Genomic DNA, 26,496 nt, shown 5'->3' on the forward strand with positions numbered 1-26,496 from the left:
CAGGGGTCATGTTATAAACGAATGTCGCAAACGCGAATATAACAATAGCCGCCGCATACTGCAACCCGATTCTTCTCAGATTGCACAATGCGACGAAACGGGTTCACGTGCACCGAATAACGATTCACTCGTGCACCATTGTGATAATATTGATCGATGTAATAATTGTTTTAACGAAAACGATTTAAACAAAATCCGATTTCGGCCTCGTGCCAGTCGAAATCGTCGGCTATAAACGGCATAAACTCCATTTTCGATTCTCTATCATCTCAGCCTCCCCGCGAGGTAGGCCTGAGTCATATCATTTCGAATACTATTCCTATTCTTATAAATTAAATGCATCTCAGTCCTAGCCGCTGAGTCTCATTGAATCTCATAAATTAAATGCATCTCAGTCCCAGCCGCTGAGTCTCACTGAATCTCATAAATTAAATGCATCTCAGTCCTAGCCGCTGAGTCTCATTGAATCTCATAAATTAAATGCATCTCAGTCCCAGCCGCTGAGTCTCACTGAATCTCATAAATTAAATGCATCTCAGTCCTAGCCGCTGAGTCTCACTGAATCTCATAAATTAAATGCATCTCAGTCCTAGCCGCTGAGTCTCACTGAATCTCATAAATTAAATGCATCTCAGTCCTAGCCGCTGAGTCTCACTGAATCTCATAAATTAAATGCTTCTCAGTCCTAGCCGCTGAGTCTCACTGAATCTCATAAATTAAATGCATCTCAGTCCTAGCCGCTGAGTCTCACTGAATCTCATAAATTAAATGCATCTCAGTCCCAGCCGCTGAGTCTCACTGAATCTTATAATAATAAGTCTCTTAAATCTCATAAAAAAATCTCAATCATTCTATACCAATGCACGCAATCACGCATTCTAACATAAATAAAGCCAGCACAATCGTAAAGTCAAGCTTAAATACTTTTAATTCTACTATTCGAAGACTAAACTAAAACGAAATTAAATTAAATTCCCATATAACTATACTAAATGATATTCTTTCTCAAGTTACAAAGCAAAATGATAACTTATACTACGTAACGCGAATAAATAGTCTTATCAATCTAATTGAAAGCTCCCTGATAACAATTTCTAATTCCTTAGACGTAATCCTTAATTCCATTTTATTTTCAAAAGCAAATATTTTACACCCTTCAGTTTTGAGCCCTTTTTACTTGTATAATGAATTAAAGATTCATAGTAATTTTATTGATAAGCGTACAGTTTTTCCTGTAGCTCTATCACTTGAAAACATTAACACAATAATCGATGTATCAAAGCTAACATGTTTCTATTATAACAAAAAGATTATTTTTATATTAGAAATACCATTAATATACCCAGAGAAATACATTGTTTACAAAAATATTCCTTTACCGATTCCACATGATAAAAATGCTAACACGTTTTCTTTAATGCAACCGACTAAAGCTTATATTGCAGTAACAGATGATAAGCTCAGTTACGTCTTGTTAGATAACTTAAACAATTGTAAGTTGATAAACGATGAGTATTCTATATGCCCTATGCTCAGCATTTATTCGAGTATAAATAATCCTTGTTGTGAAAGTAAATTGTTAACAGAAGTAGTCCTATCAATGTCACCTGAATGTAATCATAAACTTTTGTTTAGTAATGTCGATATTTGGCAAACGCTTAGTAATAATAAGTGGATCTTTGTTCAATCTAAACCATGCAAATTAACTGTTAAATGTAATGAAACTCTCAAATCGTAATGTATCCAATTTCTAAATAAATGTTTTTTATACTAATTCTAAATATTAAACTAATGTCTTAAGATTATCAATGTACTATCTCTTACACTATTCATTATACTAACTATTATACTAACTATTATACTCATTCTTATAATAAATAATAATCTTAACTCTAAGATAAACACACTTAGATACTTATAAAAGTTTGTTATGATTTTTTATTTATGAATTTTGGCAATTTTTGACAATTTTATAAATTTTATGATTTTTGTGAATTTTATTAAATTTATATTTTCTTTGAGAATTGTTTGTGTTTAGAATAGACTAACATTAGTCATATAAGTTAAATTGTTACTAACACATATGGATGAATTTTCTAAATCAAACTTATTATTATAATTATCTTATTATTATAATTTTATGATAAAATGTCAAATTCTTAATTATTGATGATAATATTAACATTGTTAAATTTTAGCTAAGCAGCTCTCTTATTGTTTAATGATAAATTTTATTTTTTTTAATTCCAATTAATATTTTGGTAAAAATTGTAAAACGCTCATTTTCCTTTCCGACCTTTTCGGTTTTAGTCGCGTCTCAATTCCGCTTCATCTTTAAAGATAAAGCTCCATCAAAAGGGGGGAGATGTTATGCCTAGGTTTAATTCGCGGATAGTGCTGACGCCGTTATTTTAATTACTTTAAATATTTCATTTTCCATACGGTCGAGTCAGTTGCCGTTTACCATCCAGCGCGTCACTATATATATTTTTTATACAGAAAAGGAAAGTGAGGTGTTTCTAGGGACAGTTACTGTAAGTGTTTGGACTATTAAATAAACTTTATCAATATTTAACCAGTTGTGTGTCTATTCTAAAAGACTACCGGGAGGTGCCGCGTAATAGTACGCACGAGATTTCACCCATCCAAAAAGCCTCTAACGCGCACAGCACACGGCCGCTGCGCATACGCTAGTCACGAGCTTGTCGGTGGCGCGAACCTATAAGATTTTCCCCTATCAAAAACCGCCCAACGCGACTAAAAAAGTTTTCACTTCAAAAAATACCTAAACGTATTGTTAAACTTCAGAAAGACTGTACCAATAACACCCTTTTTTTAAAGTCATCTAACATTTTTTTAAAGAATTTTTAAGAAAAATTTTAGAACATAAAACGATTATTTGAACTTTTCGTGTTTGACAATTTGAAAGACAGGAACTACGTATATTGGATCAACTAGTTAATACTCGAGTTAGAAACTGTATAGCACCTTAAATAACAATATTGTTTTAAACAATAAGGTGATATTGATAGAATGAGTAAAGATTAAACAATATGTTTTTATATAGATAACGATTGGTTGAACGGGTTACGTATTTCCTGTGTCGTCGATCGTCTGAAATCAACCACGCGTGGTCAATTAGCCGTTCCGCGGTATTGGCAAGGACAAACATTACTCTTTTACACACAAAAAACTACATACACAACTAAAACTAGATAAAATGGGTCTTTTAAACCACAGATGATTAAAACCATAGTAATTAATTATTAATTTATTTGTAAACATAGTATAAAAGGAAAGTATAAAGTATTATGATATATTAAAAAAGGAGAGGATTTATTTTTTAGCCGAACGAAATATCGGTATAAAAAAGGGAATATTTCATATGGAATAAGTAGATCGGACTTATTGTTGGACTACATAGTACATAGACATTACATACGGAATTTAGAAAAGCTACGTAATTTCTCCGTCTACGAAATCAGCTTCCGACGCCAGTGAGGCGCGTCCGCGTAATAAACTATTTTTGTAATATCTGCCCAGTGTCTTATTATACGCTACGTTACATGGAAGAGCTTTCATAATATAAAAAATGTTACTTACAAATAACTCACTGAAATTTTTTGATTTATCTCATAAAAACCCGTACTACTCTTAAAATATAGATATTATAAAATTAATCTGATCGTAATTACTTATTCAATGTAATTTGACTTACAGTAACAATTTCATGAATCACTATTAGAAGTAAATATTTCTATATAATCCAGGTATCGTACAATCAGTGTACCTACATCCTTGTACGATAAAATAAATACACAGTCTTATCAAAATATTTACGAAATAGCTTATCGAGAAAATAATATAAAATTTCAACAAAACAAATTAACGTTTTTTATTTTATTTCGCTTTATAAGCATTATCTTACTAGCGTCGGATTTACTGTACAGCCTAGTCTTTTGTAAACAGCTTAGTAAACAAGCGAGCTTTTCGCTGAAAATGTATAATAATTTTGATCTTACTTTCAATTAATCCTAAAAGCTTATTCTATGCGCGACACGACAGTACTGATATTACCTAGGAGATAACATAGGTCCCAGGGGGTAACGTAACGTAATAAACGTAACCCTAACAAAGACTCATGGGTCCAGACTGAAACAAGCACATGAGAACTAACTGAATGTATATTATTATACCTTAATGTCGTCGTATTACACCAACATGCTATTAATATACAATAAAATTAACTTTTTTTTTGACTAACTTAACAGTATCATACAAAAAAAAATACTTCATTTAGAATTACTTAAAAAAAAAATTAAAACCACAGAGCAACAGAAAATGTAAAATGATATAAATTAGATATGTTTGTATACAGTAGCGTTGTTTTATTCATCCTGTTATCTACTGTCAGTACCGCTGTGGGCGACGTTACAGTGACCACAATTTTATGTTAATTTTTTATTGCAATTTGATAAAAATGATTCATTATGGAGTGATTCATAACAATAATCTTTTGTTTTTGTAATAAAAATATTAATAATATCAACAATTTCATATAAACTTTATTTCAAAAGTAATACGATTGTTATTTAAAAAAATAATTTAAGTCAACATATATTTATTATGTCTGGGAATTCCCATTTAGAAAAACTACTAAAATTTATACAAAACTACTTTACTACTATTAATAAGGTTACTTTTACTAGTAATAAGTACGAAATAAACAAACAATAGAACTCTGATCTACTTTTCTGACCTATCAACAAAATCAATTAAATCAATCGCTATTAATTATTTACTAAATTCCCAAAACAGGTCGCAGAAGACTTGGCTTTATCATATTATCGTTCAAATTGACAGTTGTCGGTTCAGTCTACTAAAGACGTCAAAGACATTATCATGCTTCGAGCATAAATCACATTATCGTTTCCTACAACAATTTATAAACTCGTTTAATTGTTTAAAAACTTTTAACTAATTTATTTTAGAGATTTGATCATTTTAAAAGCTTTATTTTTAATTAATTCCTAACTTTCCAATTAAATTCAACTTAGATAACGCCGATATTAAAAATATTATATTTTATCATAGATTAACAAAACGTTTAGATTATTTCAAATACGATTAACACAGTGTAAATAAACTTCATTGATAAAGATTACTATATAATTATTAATTAAGGTTTATTAGAAATATAATCACATGTTTTTAATTAATAATTAAGGTCAGGGTTAATGCGTATATCAAATATAACCAAGTTTGAAACATTTTGATTTAAATAAATTTTATAGAATCGTTTCTTGGTTGACAAAATAAAAACACCGATATTATATAAAATTACTTCTTATGTTTAACTGATTCGCAATTTTATTTGCGGTTGAATATATCTCTATCTAATGTCACATCAATTAACCTTTTGTTTGCCATTTCGGACACCACAAAATTAATGTGTTTGAACCGACCCATTAAATCACATTTCGATTAGTTGATCTTTTTACAATAAGTTCTATTATATTATATACCAAACCATTTTTAAGAATATACAGCACAAAAGGTTCTAAAGTTAAAGTATGTACGAATTTATCTATTTGCCAATAAATTTTAACCTTATTAATCTGACATAAACACACCAAAAAATACAAACAAAGTGAGATTATAACGTAGCCTATAAATACGCTCACAAAGCTATCATACTCAAAATAATGACTATTAACGATGCATGTCACCAAATAAGGCTTTATCTTTATTACTAAGTTGAAATTTATTTAACGTAATTTTGGTATCACTGAGAATATTATAAAATAGTGTTATTGTAATTAGCGCACATGTAATTGTATTTGCAATTTGAAAATGACATGTAATATATGTTATTAAAATTAGCGCCACATATCGAAGCAGGACTGACCTTTCGATAAACCGCTGTGATGAGGACCAACTTATCAAATAGGAATATCCTCATCAACTGCCGGCGCCGGCGCGCGTTGTCCATAGCGTAGAACTCATTTTGACGCAATAAACGACCCTGATTGAGAAGGTTCAGATGGGGCTGCAAAGGAACGTTGAACTTAATAAAGCTGATTATTATTTTATAAGTATTACTATAAATATTTTTAATAAATATACAAGTATATATTTCATTTGCGTATTTTGTGAAATTAACAAATAATGTGCAGTCGAAGCAGCATAAATATGAGAGCTTCAGTATAAATATGAGACTCTATAGTCTCACGATCACGATTCAGCCAGAAACAAATATTTGTACAAATACAAATATCCATCTGGAGCGGGAATCGAACCTGTTAACCACCGGTGTTTAGGCGCCTTGACGGCACACACATCGCTACACCAGAGTGGTTATTTACAAGTTAGTTTCTGCTATAAGTTTGGCATTAACATTAAAAATTTCAAGTAGATGAACCATTTTTGTTTGAATAATAAAATACTGACTACATAGAAATTCTTAGCATGTATATGTTTTGAAAAACTGTCAAGATGTTTGAGTTTCATTCATTTGATCGACGTGTAATTATTAGTATAATGTAGTAGTACATTTTGTAATGACTTATTATTTTATTAATGTATATATTATTTATTAATATATATATATTATTTATTAATATATATATATTATTTATTAATATATATATATATATATATACAGACTTTTGCAAGGCTTTCGACAAGGTTCTACATTGCGTATTGCTAAAATAGTTGTTATTGTACGGTTTCTCAGGCTCGTTGTTAAACTGGTTAACATCTTATTTAACAAATTGATATTTTTATGTTGTGCTCATGAGTTTAAATCAGATAAATTCATTATAACTTTTGGTTTACCAAAGGGTATACTTAGGGTCTAATCCTGTTCAGTCTGTTTTTAAATAACGTAAGTCGACGCTTTAAAAGTACCTCTGCTCTTTGCTATATATATAGAATCTGAATATCGGAAACGGCTCCAACGATTTTCATGAAATATATCATAGTATGCACAATTTCGGGGACAATAAATCTATATAGCTAAGATTCATTTTTAAAAAATGTCGTTTTATCCCTGTTTTTAGGCAATGAAAAAATGGCTACAATATCATTAGAACACGAAGATAAATTTCGCGATGTCTACTGAGTTTTAATAGCTTAGGTAGGAAATCGGTCGGTCGGGACCAACTGAGAAGACCCTGGTTCAAACCCTCATGTCTAGATCGATTTTTTCCCTTTTTTTCTAATGGCACTCGTGATTTTTTATTTAAATTACCAGTCCATATATTTTTATTATTATGTCGGTAAGATCGAAAAATATTATTCATATTTTATCAATATATAGTTCGTATTTAAATATAATTTTCAAAAAAAAAAAAACAATTTACTAAAAATACCGAGATAAGCTCTGACCGAGGTACTGTATAAGTTAATTAATGCTCGAATATTTCGATCTACACGTTATGGGGGAGCGCTTAGTAAATAAAATTAAAAAGCAAGTTTACAGCAGCTTTCTAACAGAACATATATATGTATATATTGTTTTTTATATGTATATATTTTATGTGACAGCTTAACAACTTTAATTTTGTCGTAAAAATCTGTTTACGATTTTATATAAATATTTTTACGAACAAAAGTTGTAACAGAAAATAAGAAATAATATTAATAAACAAAATAATTAATATTTTTGTAAAAAAGGTAACATTGTACCAGAAAATAAATAGTTAAACGAAGTTAAAAATGAATTGCTCTAATTGACCGTGTCTAAAAAAACCATCACTTAGTTTTACTTACCGGACAATCAGTTATATTTTCTAACGCCATTATTCCATCAACGGCTGTTAAGACACACTCAATCATAGTTTTTGCTAGTTTTAAACTTTCCAAAGGCGTTTCGTCAGCATCAGATGACTCTCCATTACTTCCACCCGTTTCATCACTGTCCACACTTAACTTAGAAATTCTTGAGTCTGACTCGCACCTTTCGTTTTCATAATTTGTATATGTCTTCACGAGATCGTCCAGAAACAACTTATACCTCGGTATCCTTTGAACTGGTTCTAATAAATAACTAGAAAGGTCTAACCTATCGCCTAATTCTAATTGTCGTTCCTGCAAAACAAATAAAACAATAAACATAACTTTAGTTACGTAAGTCCCGCCGGCGTTATCAGGATTCTACGTTCTACATATTCAGGAATTTGTGTTAACTCATGTAGTACAAATATGTTGTAATGTTAAAAGATAAAGAATTTAAAAGAATTTTTCAATTGCATAACAAATTTGGATTCATTTAAATTAAAAAATTATGCCTTATTTACGTACAAACAAAAGTAAGGGTATCGATATTGATTTGTACTAAACATAAATTGCCTTTCACCGGCTTTAGTGGAAATTGGGGTCGAATGATATGTGATCGCGATCGAGTGAGATAATTGGAGCAGAATTTTATCCGAATAACTAGACTGAGAAGTTTGTTAGAATGGAAATGGCGCAAAACAACATATTAACTTTCACTTGATTACTTATATTTTTTATGAATCTAATTTAAAATGATTAAAACTTACGAAAAACAATACACGCTTTGGACTCGAGTGACCGTTCAATAGAAATTGCCATTCCATATACCGTAACTACAGAAATGCGAAAATAATAGCGATCACGCTTCATCGTGATATAAGCATAATTACGGGATATTGGTAATATCGGTAATATCATCGACCTTTATTTTCGCTTAACTTTCTTAACTAAGCTTTGTCACATTTTGGTCCACTATGATTTCAATAACCAAATTATACTAGATAATCTTAGTATATTTTACAATAAGCGTGTAAAGATAATATACTAGAAAATGTGTGTTTTCCCAAGACGAATGTACAATTAAATAATACTGATATAAAAGTGGAACACTTACCTGGAAGAACATTTTATTTTCATATACCAGTCTCGTTGCTCTCTTATTATTTCTAGAGTACATGACGTACATATTAAACCTTTGTTCCTAGGAAAAAAGGATAACGTTAAAAATATATACATAAAACACTATACAAAAAATAATCAATTTATGATACGAAACGTTTATATGATATAAAGAATTTAGTGACGTAGGTATACTAAATATTTCTTTACTTTCTCAAACAGTGTGACATTATTTTATATAACTTTGTAAAATCGTGAATCACAAACCAGCTTCTGAAGATCTCCTACTTCACTTTAAAAACTATCTTCGTAACAAAAATACGATGTAAGAAAGGTATCTTTTCAATTGGACGGTAAACAAAGCATGGAATCACGCACCACACCAGACCGTGACACCGTTTTAAGCGATTGTTTTAATTGATTATCCGCTTACTGGAATTTCTCGTTATAAATATAAAATCGCCGTTTCGAAAACCGTAACAAAATTTATGTTTAAGTTAAAAATACTTACATATCTCCGAAAACACTGGCCAAGTTTTCTGAGATCATTTTCGCAGTCTCTTAATGCCGGTAGGAACTCTTCGCCGTGGAAGCGACATATTCGTTCGATATTGGCAAATATGTCCGATTTCATGCCTTTCAGCGTAGGTGGTATGTCTTCCCTCATCAGTTCTGGAATGTAATCTTCTACAACATGTCTCAATCGTTCCACGTAAACGTTTTCTGTATGCAGTAACTCGTTAACGCGTTCCGTCAAACGTCTGTAAATAAAAACCAAAAATAGTTTACCGACTGATATATCGTGTCGTATTACTAATAATATAAAGATGAAAGATTTGATTGCTTGTTTGTTTGTTTGCATTGAATAGGCTCTTAAACTACTGAACCGATTTGAAAAATTCTTTCACTGTTGGAAAGCTACAATGTCCGCGGGTAACATAGGCTATATTACATTTTCAAAAAAAAAATATGGAAAAAAAGTAATAAAAATATTTTTAAACTCTTGTTAAATACCCGTGCGAAGCTGGGGCGGAATGCTAGTATAATATAACCTCGAAGAATTTTCTCATATCCAAATAAAGCAATGTTTAAAATACTTCTTAGGGCGTACAAAAGAGTATTTACTAATGAATGAACTAAGCATCTAAATATACAAACTATTCGTAAACACGAAGCAACCTTGAAGTGTAAGACGCCTGCAAGTCTATTTAAAATAAACCCAACGACCTCAGTAAAAATAGTTGCGCGGAAGCTTTGACAGTCACATTATTATCACGTCATAAATTTGTTATTGAATTTCCACATTTGATTTAAAATGTTAAAAAACATGAATAGCATTCGACATTTTGTAATATCCTGGCAGCTATCGTTCTCGGGCTTTCGAAATATGGATAATAGTAATTCCCCTATAACTCGTGAGCCATTTCCTTTTGATGAAAACAACTGTACACGTTTAATAACGATTTTCGAACAGCTTTCAATTAAACGGAAATTCGCTGACATATTAAAGTGCTTAGCAATATTTAGTGAATTTTAGATAGTGATTGTGTCACGTACATGATAACTACCTACTTGTATTGTGTTTAGTGATATATGGATCTAGGTACGTCTCGTTATTTAATATTTCAATGAGTAATTGAATGAAATATATTTACATAAACTCGATAATATTTTAGTCACCTATGATTCATATGCTTAGCTTCTATCTTCATTATCTTCAATAATTTTTATAGATTTAGATGAGCGATAATTTTGATGGATTATTGATATTTGAAATATTTAATCGATTGTAGGAAGCTTATGACTCTATCCACCAAACGCATACATGACACTTAAAATGCTTAAACACTTGCCAAAACAGTATTACAAATCGTGAAGCATGACATCAAGACAATGACACAAGCAGTCAAAATATAAACACGTATCCACAATGCTTTCTTCTTTTGTTTGAATTTGTTTTACGATTCATTTACTAGTACATTAGGGTTTTATAACAATAAATTTATAATTTTCTAGAGATATATGGATACTGTTCAGTTTCTATTAAACTAATTACAAAAAATAAATTAAAATTGAATATACATATATACAAAGACTTTATCAGTCACAAACAAACACACTCCATCTTTATCTCTATATTTATATTCAACTAGTTCAGTCGTCTGTTCCTAAGCCACCTAATGCTTATGTTATAGGTAACAGCCGGCTAATATAATTAATTTTTTTTTTAGATAAATATATATAAATAATAGTTATATATAAATAATTACATATCACACACCCAGACTGAAGGCGGGAATCGAGCTCACAGCCCGCGGAGCAGAAAGCAGTCACTGAAAATTGCGTCAATGGGCTAGTCAAAATCTCTCACAATCTCTAGAAAATCATGATTTATTATTGCCAAATAATTTATATAGTCTATATTTTATTTCTTAAAATAGGTATGTTATGTATGATTAATTGACATTCTAACACATAATTATATATCAATTAAACAACGTTTTATTTTTTACGTTTCCTTTAAAAAAACATCATAATACGCTCAAGTTTTTTTTAACAAATTACATTTGCAGTAAATATTCAGTTCATTATAAATATAGAAATTACGTTTTAAGATACAAAGAAATATTACATTACCAATTCTAATAGTAGATATATGCAATTAAGGTAATAAACAGAATAATGAAATGGACAACGTACACTTCTAAATAAATAAACATATAATGTACTTGTAAAAAATAGAATAAAAGTTATTTAAATCTTTAAAATGCATAATATTTACTCTAATTGCTTTGTACGCTAGCGTTACTGCGTAAAAAGTGGACAGACATAGAATACCTTTTTTAATATTACAATGTAGTAATGTACTAGTACAAATATTGTATCCATAAGTACCAAGTTGCAAGTGCACAGCAATCGACTGCAAATAAACCAATTATAAAACACGTGACTGGATTTACAACTTAATTCTATTCTCGTCTACTTTAGCTGTTGGCTTTACCGTGTCGTCCTTTGTACTCGCAATTTAATAATTTTGCTATCTAATATAATTAATACACATTGTCACAATATTAATACTTACATTTTTTTAAAGGCTATATAAGTGTATTGAGTATGGTGTACATGACATACGATTTGTCATATTTTTCCATTGTGTATGTTTTTGCGTAATTTTTTTTCGCGCAACTTTTACTTATTTAAGCAAACCGAGACTTATAAATGATAATTGCATATGTTAAGAAATAGTGTAAGTAATCAATCAAAAAACTGGCAGTCTTTACGGAATATTATTATACTTATAAGTCATAATTCGTCTAACAGACTTATTACGTACACCTGAAAAAGATAACCCTCTTATAGCCGTATTAAATGTATTGTATACTTATTGACAAATTAAATTTTTGGACACTATACTATAAATAAGAGCTATTATAACAAATTTTATTTGGTTGAAAATCTGGCAATATATGTTGTTTTGCTTTACTAAAATAAAATAAGAGAACTGAGAAAACATTACTTACTACGTACACAACTGTTACAAATTAGTGTAAAGTTAAAATTTAGTGTAAAGTTACATACTTTAATAAACCACATTTAGGTACTAGTCACATCAACTTAACCTATGAAAATAGAAATAATTAATTGTTAATATAAACATTTAAATTAAAACGGACAATAACCAAACGACGAGTATACAAAAATTATATTCAATTACCATACCCAAAACTCAGTTTGATTTTCGACCACTTTTAGCTAGATGAATTAAAAATACTCATGTACCTGTATATATACCTATATGTTATACGTACAGTTATATGTTATACTAGCCGACCCGTGCCCACTTCGTTGGGCGTTAATTATTATTATATTAATCATATAACATACTTTAAAGAACAAATTTTATAGAACTTAAATAAATAATATGTTGCTCCCGTGTATTTATTATTTTAAATTACAGAACCAAATAACATCCTTTAAAGAACAAATTTTATAGCACTTAAATAAATAATATGTAGCTCCAACGCCATCTATCAAAAATCAAGAAACCGTCGTCGATAGACTAAAATAAGACTAAATTAATAACGTCGAAAGACTAATAAATTGTTTTCTAATAGCGATAGATGGCGCTAGTTTATTTACTATTTTGACATTTATATTTTAATCTTCTTCTTATTTACTGAATTTTTTTGTTCAATTACAATAAAATATAGCCTATGTCACTCCTGAATAGTGTAACTTTCTGTTAGTGAAAAATTTTCATGATCGGATCAGTATTTGCGAAGATTACCCCCTACATACAAACAAAGTTATAAACTTTACCTCTTTATAATATTAGTATAGATGTTGCGACTGAAACTGAGACTTAAGCCAAATATTCGGTTTCACTGGCATAAACCCTGTTTAATTTGGCAGCATATATACATACATACTTACGTATATCAATTAGGTACATCACACTTAATGTGCTATAAGTTTTCACATGTTTTTTTATACATATTGTTCCCCTGTGCTTATATATATTACAATATATAATTAAAATGATATGTAACCTAACAGTTAACATAAGGCTAGAAGTAATGCAAATGTGGTAAGGCAATCTGTAGTTTTAAGAATGCAGACTGAAATGTTTTACTATCTATTTACTAAGGATTGTGATATCTATTAATGCAATTAGAATGTTTTGTTTCATTTCAGTTTACTACGTACCCAGTTCTAACTTCTTTTAAACATTTTTTATAATACTCATGCATGCTTTAATAATAGTGTATAAATTTTCTTGTATTTTTTCAACAATTCGCATTTATAGTGTATGTATTCATACAATCAAGTAAATTGTTACGTATGTACATAAGTTAACAAAAAATACCACGGTATATTTCATAATGTTTTCGTATTATTGCTGTTATTAAATGTTCTAACATTAGCTCGTTTTTAAACATTTTTTTCATATTTGTTAGTGCTACTTTTTTATTTTGCCTTATTTTAGTGTACCGTTTATTGTATTATTTTAATAATATGACATGTTTTAATTAATAATCATATAATTAAACTGTTTTCGCTATACCGAATTTTTAATTCACACAAAAAATATTTTTACATGATCACCAAATTTTTGGTCTTTTACAGTGGGTAAAACGAGCTGATCCTCCGGAACTTGGGTGTCACGCTTGTACATCGACGTTTTGAGGTTGTGCTATAAAATTGCTTTTATAGCTGCCCCACCGATCAACTGATGAAACTTCCGATTGTTTCGTCACCACCGTCGAAGTAGCAATAACGTTTTGTGTCTAGTTTAGATATATTGATTCCAAAGCGTGCGTGACACTAATCCTCCGTCTAGGTCAAACACAAGATACTCGTTAAGCAGTTACTATTTAAATGCCAGTGAAATTATCCATGCCGAAGATTTTAAAGACACAGTTTAATAATAACTGATTTATAAATCTTCTGAACACAAATGTTCTCAGCATGCAAGACATGCAACATCATATGTGTGTAGTTCATTAGTTCGGTCGGTGGTATTTTAACTTTAATAGTTTTTCTGATTTAACAAAAATCTTTTAATTTTTGTCCACGATAAAGACAACTTTACCTATTCCCTTATCACACTATTAGGTAATATGGTCTGTAAGTGATTTGTCAGCATTTCGTCGATATTTTACTACCAGCCCTCAAGTTTTAATTCGTTGATCAATATGGATGCCATAGTAAACCTTTCACTTTGTATTTATGCAAAAGCGTTTTCCATCTAGTGACTTTGACAATGGTTGTTGCACCACTTATCTGTCATCAAAGTACCTAAACACTTGTTTCAGCTACCACTAACAAGCTGATCAAACTTAAGTTATTTGGATTTGATTACTACTGGACTTCTACGGGAGTTAATTTTTTGCAGACCTCTACTTCGAACAGACTCACAAATTGTTTTGTGGCTTCATTAGTAGCCATAATTATACCATCGCTGTGTTTGCATTTAGGATTGAACATTTTATGCCAATCTATTACACTTTAAAATGTAAAAACCATCAATAAAGTTAACTGAATATATATATGTATGTAATATTTTAACTTGCATAAAAAGTAATATTAACAATGAAAATATTTCAATAATTAAAAATAATTTGTGTATCAGGAAGTTACAGTACGTATTTTAACGAATCGCTTGCTGCTTGCACTAACAAAATTCAACACAACTAAATTACTTTTGAGAATAACGATATCATGTCATATACAAACACTGATAACGATTTTGGTGTGGTTAAGATTGCAATATTAATCATTGAACTTTTATTTAAAACAAACTATCTACTTATTTATATGTCTATATAAAATTATGATCGCAAACGATACTCTATAGAGAAATATTCGAGATGCAAAACGAATCTAACTATAAAAAATTTGCATATTAAAATTTCATGCGAAAAAAACAATTTAAAACGGAGGGTATCGCGTAAAGACTAATAGCATGGGTTCAAAAAATATACGTCAAATAAGTAACCGACAAAAATATACAATATGTGACACTATTCACAATTACATTAAACACGGTGTCAAGTACTGCCTGCGCTCGCTGAAATATTTAACCAATGACATGCAAATGGAATTCGAGTAATTATGTGAAGCAGAATAGATCTGTGTGTAGTGTTTTCAAATAAATTGTGACAATAATTTACCATTTTTAAGGTCCACTAAAATTAACCATATTATAACCAAAATACTAACTGATTTCTAATAATCTATCCTTTATTTTTCCATACCCAATTGATGTCGACGGAAATAGAAGGGTCTCTGAAAGTCAATCTGTGAGTACTTCTATGATATCGTAATCAAGAGATATTGGAAATTATCACAGACTATAGTGATATCATTACAGCCTATTCAGTCCACTGCTGGACATAGGCCTCCACAAGTTTACGCCAAAAATAACGTGAACTTATGTGTTTTGCCCATAGTCACCACGCTGGGCAGGCGGGTTGGTGACCGCAGTACTGGCTTTGTCGCACCGAAGACGCTGCTGCCCGTCTTCGGCCTGTGTATTTCAAAGCCAGCAGTTGGATGGTTATCCCGCCATCGGTCGGCTTCTTAAGTTCCAAGGTGGTTGTGGAACCTTGTTATCCCTTAGTCGCCTCTTACGACACCCACGGGAAGAGAGGGGGTGGCTAAATTCTTTAGTGCCGTAGCCACACAGCACATATACTACACTATAGCACTATAGTGATATATATGACCGTTATAGCGACAAAAACTTAAAAATATAGTAACACAATTTTTTTTTTGGCCCAGTTAAATTGTAAGGTTACAGTACATTTGGATGTAGTCGTGTTTTTTGATAACTTAATAGTAACATAATTATGAATAGTGAACTTAAGCAGCTTTTCAATCGAAATAAAATATGATTATCCCGAACAGCTACCGAACGTGCAATAATATGCAATAATTAATGTCATAAGTTTCAATGCTATAATGAATTGTCAAAATAATTGATGTATGTTATGCTTGGTCATTATAACGGGAAAGTAGGTTTTTATTTTTTACCCATCACTGATTGAGATTTTTAAATCAAATTCCCATTTTATCATACAATTAAGGAACTTTTTTATTTTAATTGATATACAAGCAAAAATTGTTTTTGTAACGAGTAGTACTTTTTTCCGAAATATTACCGTAAGTAAAATTAATATATACTGTAAAGTAAAATTAATAGAATGCTGTGTCAGCATTAAAAGGTAAATTTTGAGTAAAAAGTCACAATGATTGACCTAAAGGACTAAATAGACTCGCTTAGTTCGTCAAAATTAGACCCAATTGATAAAACAATTTTTAAATTTGACTTTTTTTAAAGCTATTCCAAACACGTTTCATATATTAGGTATATTGTTAAATTTAGACTTCAAAATGTGCGTATTTATAAAAAAAGTACACTTTATTAACTGAGTTTACTCGTTATTTTTAGATAATAAAAAGATACCAAAGCCTTGGAATGCATTTTGCTTAGCTAAAAATATATAGGAGTATGTACATCAAAATTGCAACTTGTTTGTTTGTTTGTTTCAATTATTAAATATTTCGATCTGATTTTTCAAATATTTTCAGCTTCTGAATCACGCTGTAGACTACACTATTTTGATAAGTTATTACAAATACTACAACTAACAGATTGAAACAGTGATCTATTAATTACATAACACCAACAACCCATAGGAAATTTACAATATCCAAATGTACACAATAATCTTGAACAAAAGCCTGAAAATAGTCATAACATGACTATCACGATAATATTTATAAACAAAACAGTCTTGTTAGTATATTATCTATGGCTCGTAGTATTATTCGTGGGATTACATCACGCAATTAAGTGTTATATAGATGGAAGTACATATTTCTTATCGACGGGATCTACTATAATTATGTTTTGTCGGACAAAAATTAGATATTGTCACCGTTAATATACTTTTTAACCGACTTCCAAAAAAGGAGGACTGATTTCGACAAAACTTGTTTTAATCGAAAGATGGTGTGTGTCGATTGGTCCCATTTAAATTTATTTGAGATCTAACAACTACTTTTCATAGAACAAGCCCGTAATGCTTTCTTTCGGCTTAAACCACTTCTATGCAATAAGAAGCTGAACATCGAGCTACGAGTACGATTAGCACGCTGTTACGTTTTCTCCATTCTCTTGTATGGTGTTGAAGCATGGACCCTCACCGAATTGACCTGTAAGAAGGTTGAAGCTTTCGAAATGTGGGTATACAGGAGAATGTTAAGGATATCCTGGAGAGATAAAATAAAGAACGTAACTGTGCTAAGTCGTGTGAAGAAGAAAGCGGAAGTTGTGTACGCGGTTAAGAAGAGAAAGCTTGAATACTTCAGCCACATCATGAGAAACTCTAAGTACCAGCTGCTTCGACTTATTATCCAGGGCAAGATCCAGGGCAAGCGCAGTGTGGGTCGTAGAAGAACATCTTGGCTAAAAAATCTACGCCAATGGTTTGGGAAAAGCACCCGTTCGTTATTCAGGGCTGCGGTATCAAGGATCCAAGTTGCCAAAATGATCGCCGAACTTTGTAAGAAGATGGCACTTTAAGAAGAAGAAGAACTACTTTTCGAGTTATATCTAATAATGCGTTTTTACTTGACGCTTTTTTCGTCGACCTACGTTGTATTATACATAACCACATAACTTTTTACTAGATGCACCGATTTTGATAATTTTATTTTTCGTTGGAAAGTAGATATCCCTAGTTTGGTACCATAATAAGAAAACCAGGATCTGATGATGGAATCCCACAGGAATTAAGGGAAACTGTCGAAAATCCGCAATAACTTTTTACTGGGTGTACCGATTTTGATAATTCTTTTTTTGTTGGAAAGAAGGTATCCCTAGCTTAGTACCATAATAAGGAAACCAGGATCTGATGATGGGATCCCAGAGAAATCAAGGGAACTTCTTGAAAATCCGCAATAACATTTACTGGGTGTACCGATTTTGATAATTTTTAATTTAATCGAAAGCTGATGTTTATCATGTGGTCACATATAAATTTTATCGAGATCTGAGAACTAGTTTTTGAGTAATCTTTGATAACGCGTAGTTACTTGACTATTTTTTCGTCGATCTACGTTGTATTACTACGATGTAATTGAAGTCGGTTTATTTTCGTTTGCGAGCAAACACAATTATTTTTTTAAATATATATTTTAATATTATCTATAAGTAAAAATGAATGTTGCTAAGCGTATAACTCGAGAATGGCTCAACCAATTCGGCTAATTTATTTTTTTGTGTACCTTAAAGCCCACGGAAGGTTTTAATACTAAAAAAAAAACAAAAAAAAAAAACATTTTTACTATTAACTTTTGACAGAATGTAGTCTGTCCGGGCAGCTAGTTGTTAATAAATACTTATCAATGAAAGCTTTATTATAATCTAAAGTTAAAACAATAAACAAACAAATAAAATATTAATTTTGTTTTATAAAAGAATAAGATAATAATTCCTGTTTATTTTATTACACTATTAATAAATTTAGTTAAATTCCTAATAGCTAGGCCTTAGATTAAGAACCGTCATTTTGAAGTTAGATAGGTTAGGGTTATTTTTTTTTTCTTGTAACGAAATTATGCCGATAAACGGCCAAATTTTGAGCTTAGATAATTCGACGGTTCTTAATCTAAAGCCTTACCTTCTTAATTTATACTTGCATTATCATCTAAGCTCTTCTTTTTAAACACCATTATTAACCTAATGTTAAATCTGCTACTAGTCTAAAGATTAACTTTATTGGTCACATTTTTTATATTTTTTCAACCGACTTCAAAAAGGAGGAGGTTTTTTTAATTCGACCGTGTATATATATATATATATATATATATATATATATATATAGACACCGAAAAGTAAAAAAAACGACTCTTAAAAAACTGACTTCAAAAGCTAAAAAACCAAAAAATAACTTTAAAGAGAATTAGAAATACGTATTTTTATGCAAACCTTATACTACCTTAAAAAAACTATTATTTGTATGTGCTATCTACTGACGACGCGTTGGCGCAACGGTCACAGCACTGATTTATGGCTGTTGCGCTGGCGGATTCGATCCCCACACATGACCAACATTTGTATTGGCCATACAGATGTTTGCCGTGGTCAGGGTGTTTGTGCAGTCCTTGTGGGTCTCCCAACCGTGCCACGGAGAGCACGTTAAGCCGTCGATCCCGGTTATTATCATGTACAACTGATAGCGATCGTTACTCATAGTAGGGAATATATCCGCAAACCCGCATTGAAGCAGCGTAGTGGATTAAGCTCTGATCCTTCTCCTACATGAGGAAAGAGGCGTATGCCCAGCAGTGGGATATCACAAGCTAAAGCGCAAAAACGCTATCTACTGATAGGCTTGCCAAGCCAAATGTAACACTTCACGTGACTTTGTCTAAATCAAAACAACCCAAGCGTTGTTACAATTTAATAACAGTAATTTAATAGTATTCTTTTAAGCTGTTTATAATATTACTAGCTGACCCCGCAAACGTTGTTTTGACATATATTTTCTTATCCTTCTCAATACCCCCTATAACTTAGGGGAATGAAAAATAGATGTTGGCCGATTCTCAAACCTACCCGATATGCACACAAAATTTCATGAGAATCGGTCAAGCCGTTTCGGAGGAGTTTAACTACAAATACCGCGACTTTAGTAGTAGTTACCGAAGTTTTATTTTGCTTAGGGCCTGGCACAGACTTCAAACCTATCAATAGCCAGTAATTAGCACACTATTACGTTTTGATAGATATGCTAGCGAGACAACACTTTTTACGTCATTTTTACATTTCGCTAAAATCACTTTTTTATCGTTAACCTTGTTTATATTTGAACTTTAAAGATCTTTCTGCAAGTGATATTAAAACGTTTGATAAATATGTGTATTGACATTACACTAACCAATCGTTTGTAACAAATAGCACTAATAATAATGATGATATTATAATAATTACCTAAAAAAACGTTGTTATCAATTAAATCAAATTATTGTAATGTGAAAATATATTGTACATTTTTTATCGCAATTGAACAAAGAGTACTTACAACTTCTACAAATTAAATAAAATAATTATGTAGTGAATTTTTTGTACAAAATGTTAAGTAATACATTTTAGCTAGGTTGCAAATTGTAATCCATTTTTATCTAGTAGTTTGAAATAAATATGTGGCAAATACAGCCATGCTAAGTACACGTACTTGCCTCGTACCATATGAATAAACATCAAGGTGAAACCTCTTCGTACGTAGTGAATACGACAGCTGAGCGTGTATGTGTGCTATAATCACCTGTTAACCATTTTATGTGTATTGTGAATCATTTCGATTAAGAATTGCATAATTGCGCTAAATAGCGGCAATTAAAATATAGCAACAACAAACAATATTGTAACATTAAATGGCATTGACATATTTACTAAAAAATAACTCTCATTCAATTAGATCTTGCTGTGATTTTCTGACTTCACATACTTACTGACTTATACTCGTTAAATAATTTAGGTACGAAGTGGAAAAAGGACACACTAAAAAATACCACGCATATATTCAACCTCCAATGGTAGAGCGATAATTTATCAGATATCGGAGTATGACAAAGCGTCGGTATCGCAAATATTACTTATGATATTATCAAGAAAAAAGTCAAATGACCTTACCTTCTATATTTTTCCTTTTTCGATTCAACCGGCATCAATACCGGTTCCATGGACTTTGAAACACACCACTCATTCACTGCACTCACAGTGAGAAATTCAGTATCTGGCGCATGGCACACCTCGGAGCCAAACTCGTCTGATGACACCGTAATGCTGTCATATTTCTGATACGGAACCATGTCAAATGATGAAATGGATTTTATGCTAACATTGTCAAAGTTAGATTGTTCTTCAGAAGCACTAGATAAATTATCCCCTTCATCACTTACGTAGTCATTGATCAAAGTATCGGTAGAATGATCAGTAGATAATGTATCCGTTCTACCTTCGTCATGATTAACAATATACTCCTGGCCTTCTTCTTGTTTATCACTATCCGAAGAATCATCACTGCTACTGCTTTCGTCTGACAGTGTTTCGATGGCTACGCTTGTTTTTGTTTGCTTTTCTTCCTCGTTGTCCGATGGTTCTGATAATTTCAACCTGAGTAATTTTTCTAAGTCACTTTGCTTAACGCCGTAGGACCAATGCGATTCACCTGCACGTGTTTGACCTCCCATCGAGGATTTCCTCCGAATGACAGGTGGCTGTCTTGACCGTCTTAATACAATAGGTGAAGAAGAGGGTGTCATAAATGAAAACCTCTTTTCAGTATAATCTGTATCCTCTGAGACGGGTGACTTACTACCTACGGAGCAATTGTCATTAACTGGCACCGGTAACGGTGGTGGTGGAGCAGGTCTATGAGGTTTTAAAGATGTCGATTTCCTATCTGAAACAAAACCCGAAGAACTTGATTCACAACTAATTTCAGAAACGTTCGATAAAATAGAATTCACTGACACGTTTGAATTTCTATCTTGAGATCTAGGCGCTGGGTATAGATGTTGAAAATGAGCATGTAAAGGATTGACAACACTTGTTAAACTTCCCATGATAGGGTCCTTTGATCGCTCGAGAGACTCACTAGAACCTCCGAAATAGAGATTATGTTTTTCGAATCGAAGAATCATATCTTTAACAGTCCGTTTATCTTGTCTAAATTCTATTTCGTCGTCATCAGAGACGTGCCCGGATGAGGACTCATAAATGGGGCGGTTTCTAAGGTCTTCTTGAGACATGGTAACGTGCGGGCACTTAGGTATCGCACAAACACCGGGAAAAATATGAAAACGTACACATATCAACACTATTTAACTGCGCACAGCCAACGCGCGTTCACTTTGACAACTAAATGCGACTGACGTCGTGACGGCGCCCGCGCCCCTGCGCGCTGCCCGCCACTCGCGACTACGTCATAACATCATACTTAGCTTAGGTGCTGCTTCGTAACGACTTTACCCAAATAATAAGAATTGTGATAGCGATAAAGTGAAATATTTCAGCGTATGTAAAAATACTTGGTTACCTTGATGATAAATATAAGACGATTAGACGAGTACAATTTATATTTATCAGCGATAAAGGTACAATGTTTTATTGTGTTATAGGTATGTATAATAAATACATTTTTATATTTGTATCTAAGTTTAAGTACTGTTCTTATATACATTTATGTATATAAGAAATTAGATTATTAAATTATTAAATTATTCTTAATCATAGTAGATATTCCTTTAGTACTAAAGGAATATCTACTATGATTAAGAATACGTAGAAAATCAGAAATGGCATTTAAACTATTTATTTTAATCGGTCTCCTCGCAATGTTTAGAGCAACAAAGTTAATATTTTGGTATGGTATTTAATTGCAAATCAAAAAATTTTCATATTGTACTAAGAACAAATACCAATGCCGGGTAAGTAAAAATACCAATTGGATAGAAAAATAATTAATTACAGCAAAATATTATTATTTTAGCAACAAATTATGTTCGTAGCTAATCGCTATTTATTTCAATGTACAGCTATTTTATGACCGCTCATCTAATAAAGACTAACGCACAGTAAACTTATTGCATATTTTTTTTTTATAAAAGAAGGGCTCAGATTAATAAACATTTGTTTATTAATCTGAGAAGAAGGGTTGTAATTTTTATCACATACTGCAATTTATCTAAGTGGAACGCCATTTTATTTGAAAAAAATAATCTTAATAGTAACTAGTTATCACAATTAATTATATAATTGTGTTTGCTGGCAAACGAAAAAAACCGATTTCAATTACATCGACAAGTAATACAACGTAGATAGACGAAAAAATAGTCAAGTAAATACGCATTATCAAAGATTACTCCAAAAGTTGTAATCAGATCTCAATGAAATTTAAATGTGACCACATATAAACATCGGCTTTCGATAAAATAAAAATCATCAAAATCGGTATACCCAGTAAAAAGTTATGCGGATTTTTAAGGGTTTCCTTCGATTTCCTCGATCCTGGTTTCCTTATCATGGTACCACACTTAGGATATTTCCTTCCTAACAAAAAAAGAATTATCGAAATCGGTTGATAAACGACGAAGTTATCCCCGAACATACATAATATATATACCGTATATATATAGGTCTAATTGACTAACCTCCTCCTTTTTTGAATTCGGTTAAAAAATTGGATACGAACAGTGAGAAACTTCTTCTTTTCTGTAATATTATTGAATTCTAAGAGCAGGTTTTGCTTTAATTGAACGTCCACGCTTTATTTTTGCATACATAGTTCTTGAAGAATTGGGAGCAGATACGTTTGCCATTCATCAGGCGCTTATTACTGCTTTTAGTTTAAACCCCAACCTAACCCCTGCGGGCCTTTAGCCGCTTTAATTGGAGGGTTCCGGATCTGCAGGCTACAGGATCCCTCCAGTGACTGGCTGGCCTCGGCGAAAAGGCCAGACTTCTCCTCCATGGGAGAAGAAATAATGCTATACAAAATTAATTAAATTAGCTTATGCCGTGTGGTGTCGGCATGCCTTGTGGTGTCGGACGAGTAGAATAGCACCACCCTCTTTCTTCCCGTGGGGTCGTAAAAGGCGACCGAGGGATAAACCTGGCTCAAAATCATCAGGGTCCTGGAGAAGAAAAACTTCATTTGAAACCCGGAATGGGGTCTTCGTCAAGCATTCGTGACATAGCTCTAAAATGCGAAAAACTCCTGCAGCCAATCTGGCTCCACACGTATCGAGTCGTCGTTCCTGTGGGCCTAACAGTCGAGAGGGTGGCGCAGAGCTTAGGCAACTCGGCGTTTTCCTGAAGACTGTTGACACAGTGTCTGTCTGACTCTGTCTAAATCTTCTGCAATAGACGGACTAAGGCCAATGAATGTCATTTGAAATTTTAAAAAATTTATGTCCAACAAGTTTTGATATGCTAATAGGAAACATGCTGCAAGAATAGTCAAATTGCTGTTCAATCAGTATATTTGATATGAAACCAGTTTATACACGTATCAAACAATTTTTTTGTCTACCATTTGAGCAAAAAATACAAGGAACTTAATGTAGTTTAAATAGTTTATTAAACATTATACATATTTACAACTCACAACATAAGAACTAAATATTTACAGATAGTTTTGGTATAAACTTAATTGAACTAATTATTAACTATTTACTTATAGGAACTTAATTGATGTTATTTTTCAAAATATTTGTACTTAATGTTATTTTTGATGGTTAATTAGTTTACTTGCTGAGAAATAAATATATTTGATGTGAAAATGATTTAATTGATGGACATATAATTGTTGGGCGATAAGTTTTTTGATGTGCTATCAAAAATATCTCTTTTGGTAATACCATATTAAGGCTTGATTTCACATTATCAACACATTATTTCTTAATTTATTGATATTTTCCACGTACTTTAGTAAAATGTTTTATAGAATATGCTAAGTGCCTTTAACATAATGCAGATGAAACAAATATTTAAAACTAGACACTTCTCTTTTGATCTATGTCTAAGATCCAGCCGTAAGCGACCTGAGTGTTGTTAAAGAAATGTTCAAAATCGTTTCTATAGCTGCGAAGATTAGTGCATTCAAACTAACAAAAAACTCGCTGGTTTTATTAAAATTTTAGATATACATAAATAAAACAACAATAACTGTTTTCAGAACACATTTTTATTAACTATTTAATTAAAAAGTGCATGTTACGGGCATTACATATATTTCGCTCACAGTCCTATATCACAATGTAAACGAAACAAAAAGCCTGTTTTATTTCATTAAACGCAGCATTCTTCGTGTCTTATTTTAGCATGATATTCTATTTAATCAACTTGTAATTTGCGGAAAGAACCATCAACACCGAGGAGACTGGAGCTCGTATTGGGTTTATCAGGCCTCAGGGATTCATCTGAACACGCTAGCTCCTCGCGAGATAGACTCATTGTAGCTCTCAACTTTCCTTCAGTAGCCGAAGCCGAACAAACAAAATGTTACAAGTAAACGTTTACACTACCTATAAATCATACTATTTAAGTGAAAGTAAAATTTACTGAACGTAAGCAAAAACGTTTCGCAGTAAAAAATAATAATCGAAAAGTGCGTTTATGCCCAATGTTGCTCTATGTTTACGCCTAACAAAATATTTAAATTAATATTTAAGAAAAATATTTTATATTTTTTACAATAAATATTTATTTCAGTATTATCCCAATCTGCATAAGTTTTACATTTTAACTCGATTAATTTCAAACCTTGAAACAAAAAAAATTAAAGTCATATCGGAATCGACACATAAATTTTGGATAGTTTTTTATCTAAATCTGGTTGGTATCCGCTTTCCTTAAAAATATATTTTTGAATTTTTTGTTAAATTGCAGGAAGAACACTATACATACAAATACACTATTTATAACTTTTATGCTAAATCATTCTTGTTAAAAGAACTGTGAATTTTCCACCGGTCACAACACATAATTCACAACATTTCACGTTAGTTAATTATAATAATTATAACGGTTTACTGCATTAACGCTAGTTCCTGCACTGAACCGAGCTCGCCGCATTATCTTTCGGTACTATTTCAAACGGAATAAAAATCGTATTTAATCAAAATTGTTGTTATAAACGTGAAACTGTATCAGAACATATAGTTGCATAATTACTATCATCAGGTTATATTGTCAGCTAAATGAAACTGAGATTACTAGATTACGAAGCTCTTACATCACTTATAAATATTTATTAATAGTGAAGCTCGCACATTGCACATGTTACACTGTCTTTGAAGCTACTAATAAAATGAAATGACTACATGGACTACACCTTAATTTGTTATTGTTTTATAAGTACGCTAACTGTGCCGCGACTTCGTCCGCGTGGAATTTAACAAAAAAGTTATTGTTCAGTTCTCAGAGTTATAAAAGAAAATTTTAAAATAAAAGTAACCTAAGTTACTCCTCACTACGTCAGCTATCTGCCAGTGAAAGTCCGTCAAAATCGGTCCAGCCAT

The 26,496-nt window shown here is 31.5% G+C and overlaps 1 protein-coding gene across 1 annotated transcript in view; it reads right to left on the reverse strand.

The window, feature by feature from the left end:
* LOC123669369 (FYVE, RhoGEF and PH domain-containing protein 4-like) overlaps positions 1-22,339 on the reverse strand; it is a 30,434-nt gene extending 8,095 nt beyond the window's left edge. Inside the window, exons 1-5 of the mRNA XM_045602976.1 lie at positions 21,104-22,339; positions 9,410-9,659; positions 8,894-8,980; positions 7,774-8,091; positions 5,909-6,049 (exon numbers count right to left, since the gene is read on the reverse strand). Coding sequence (XP_045458932.1) covers positions 5,909-6,049; positions 7,774-8,091; positions 8,894-8,980; positions 9,410-9,659; positions 21,104-22,224 — 1,917 coding nt within the window. The 5' untranslated portion in view covers positions 22,225-22,339. The remainder of the gene's footprint in view (positions 1-5,908; positions 6,050-7,773; positions 8,092-8,893; positions 8,981-9,409; positions 9,660-21,103) is intronic.
* Positions 22,340-26,496: the final 4,157 nt, after the last annotated feature.

This window comes from Melitaea cinxia, chromosome 3, assembly GCF_905220565.1.
Source record: "Melitaea cinxia chromosome 3, ilMelCinx1.1, whole genome shotgun sequence".
NCBI lineage: Eukaryota > Metazoa > Arthropoda > Insecta > Lepidoptera > Nymphalidae > Melitaea > Melitaea cinxia.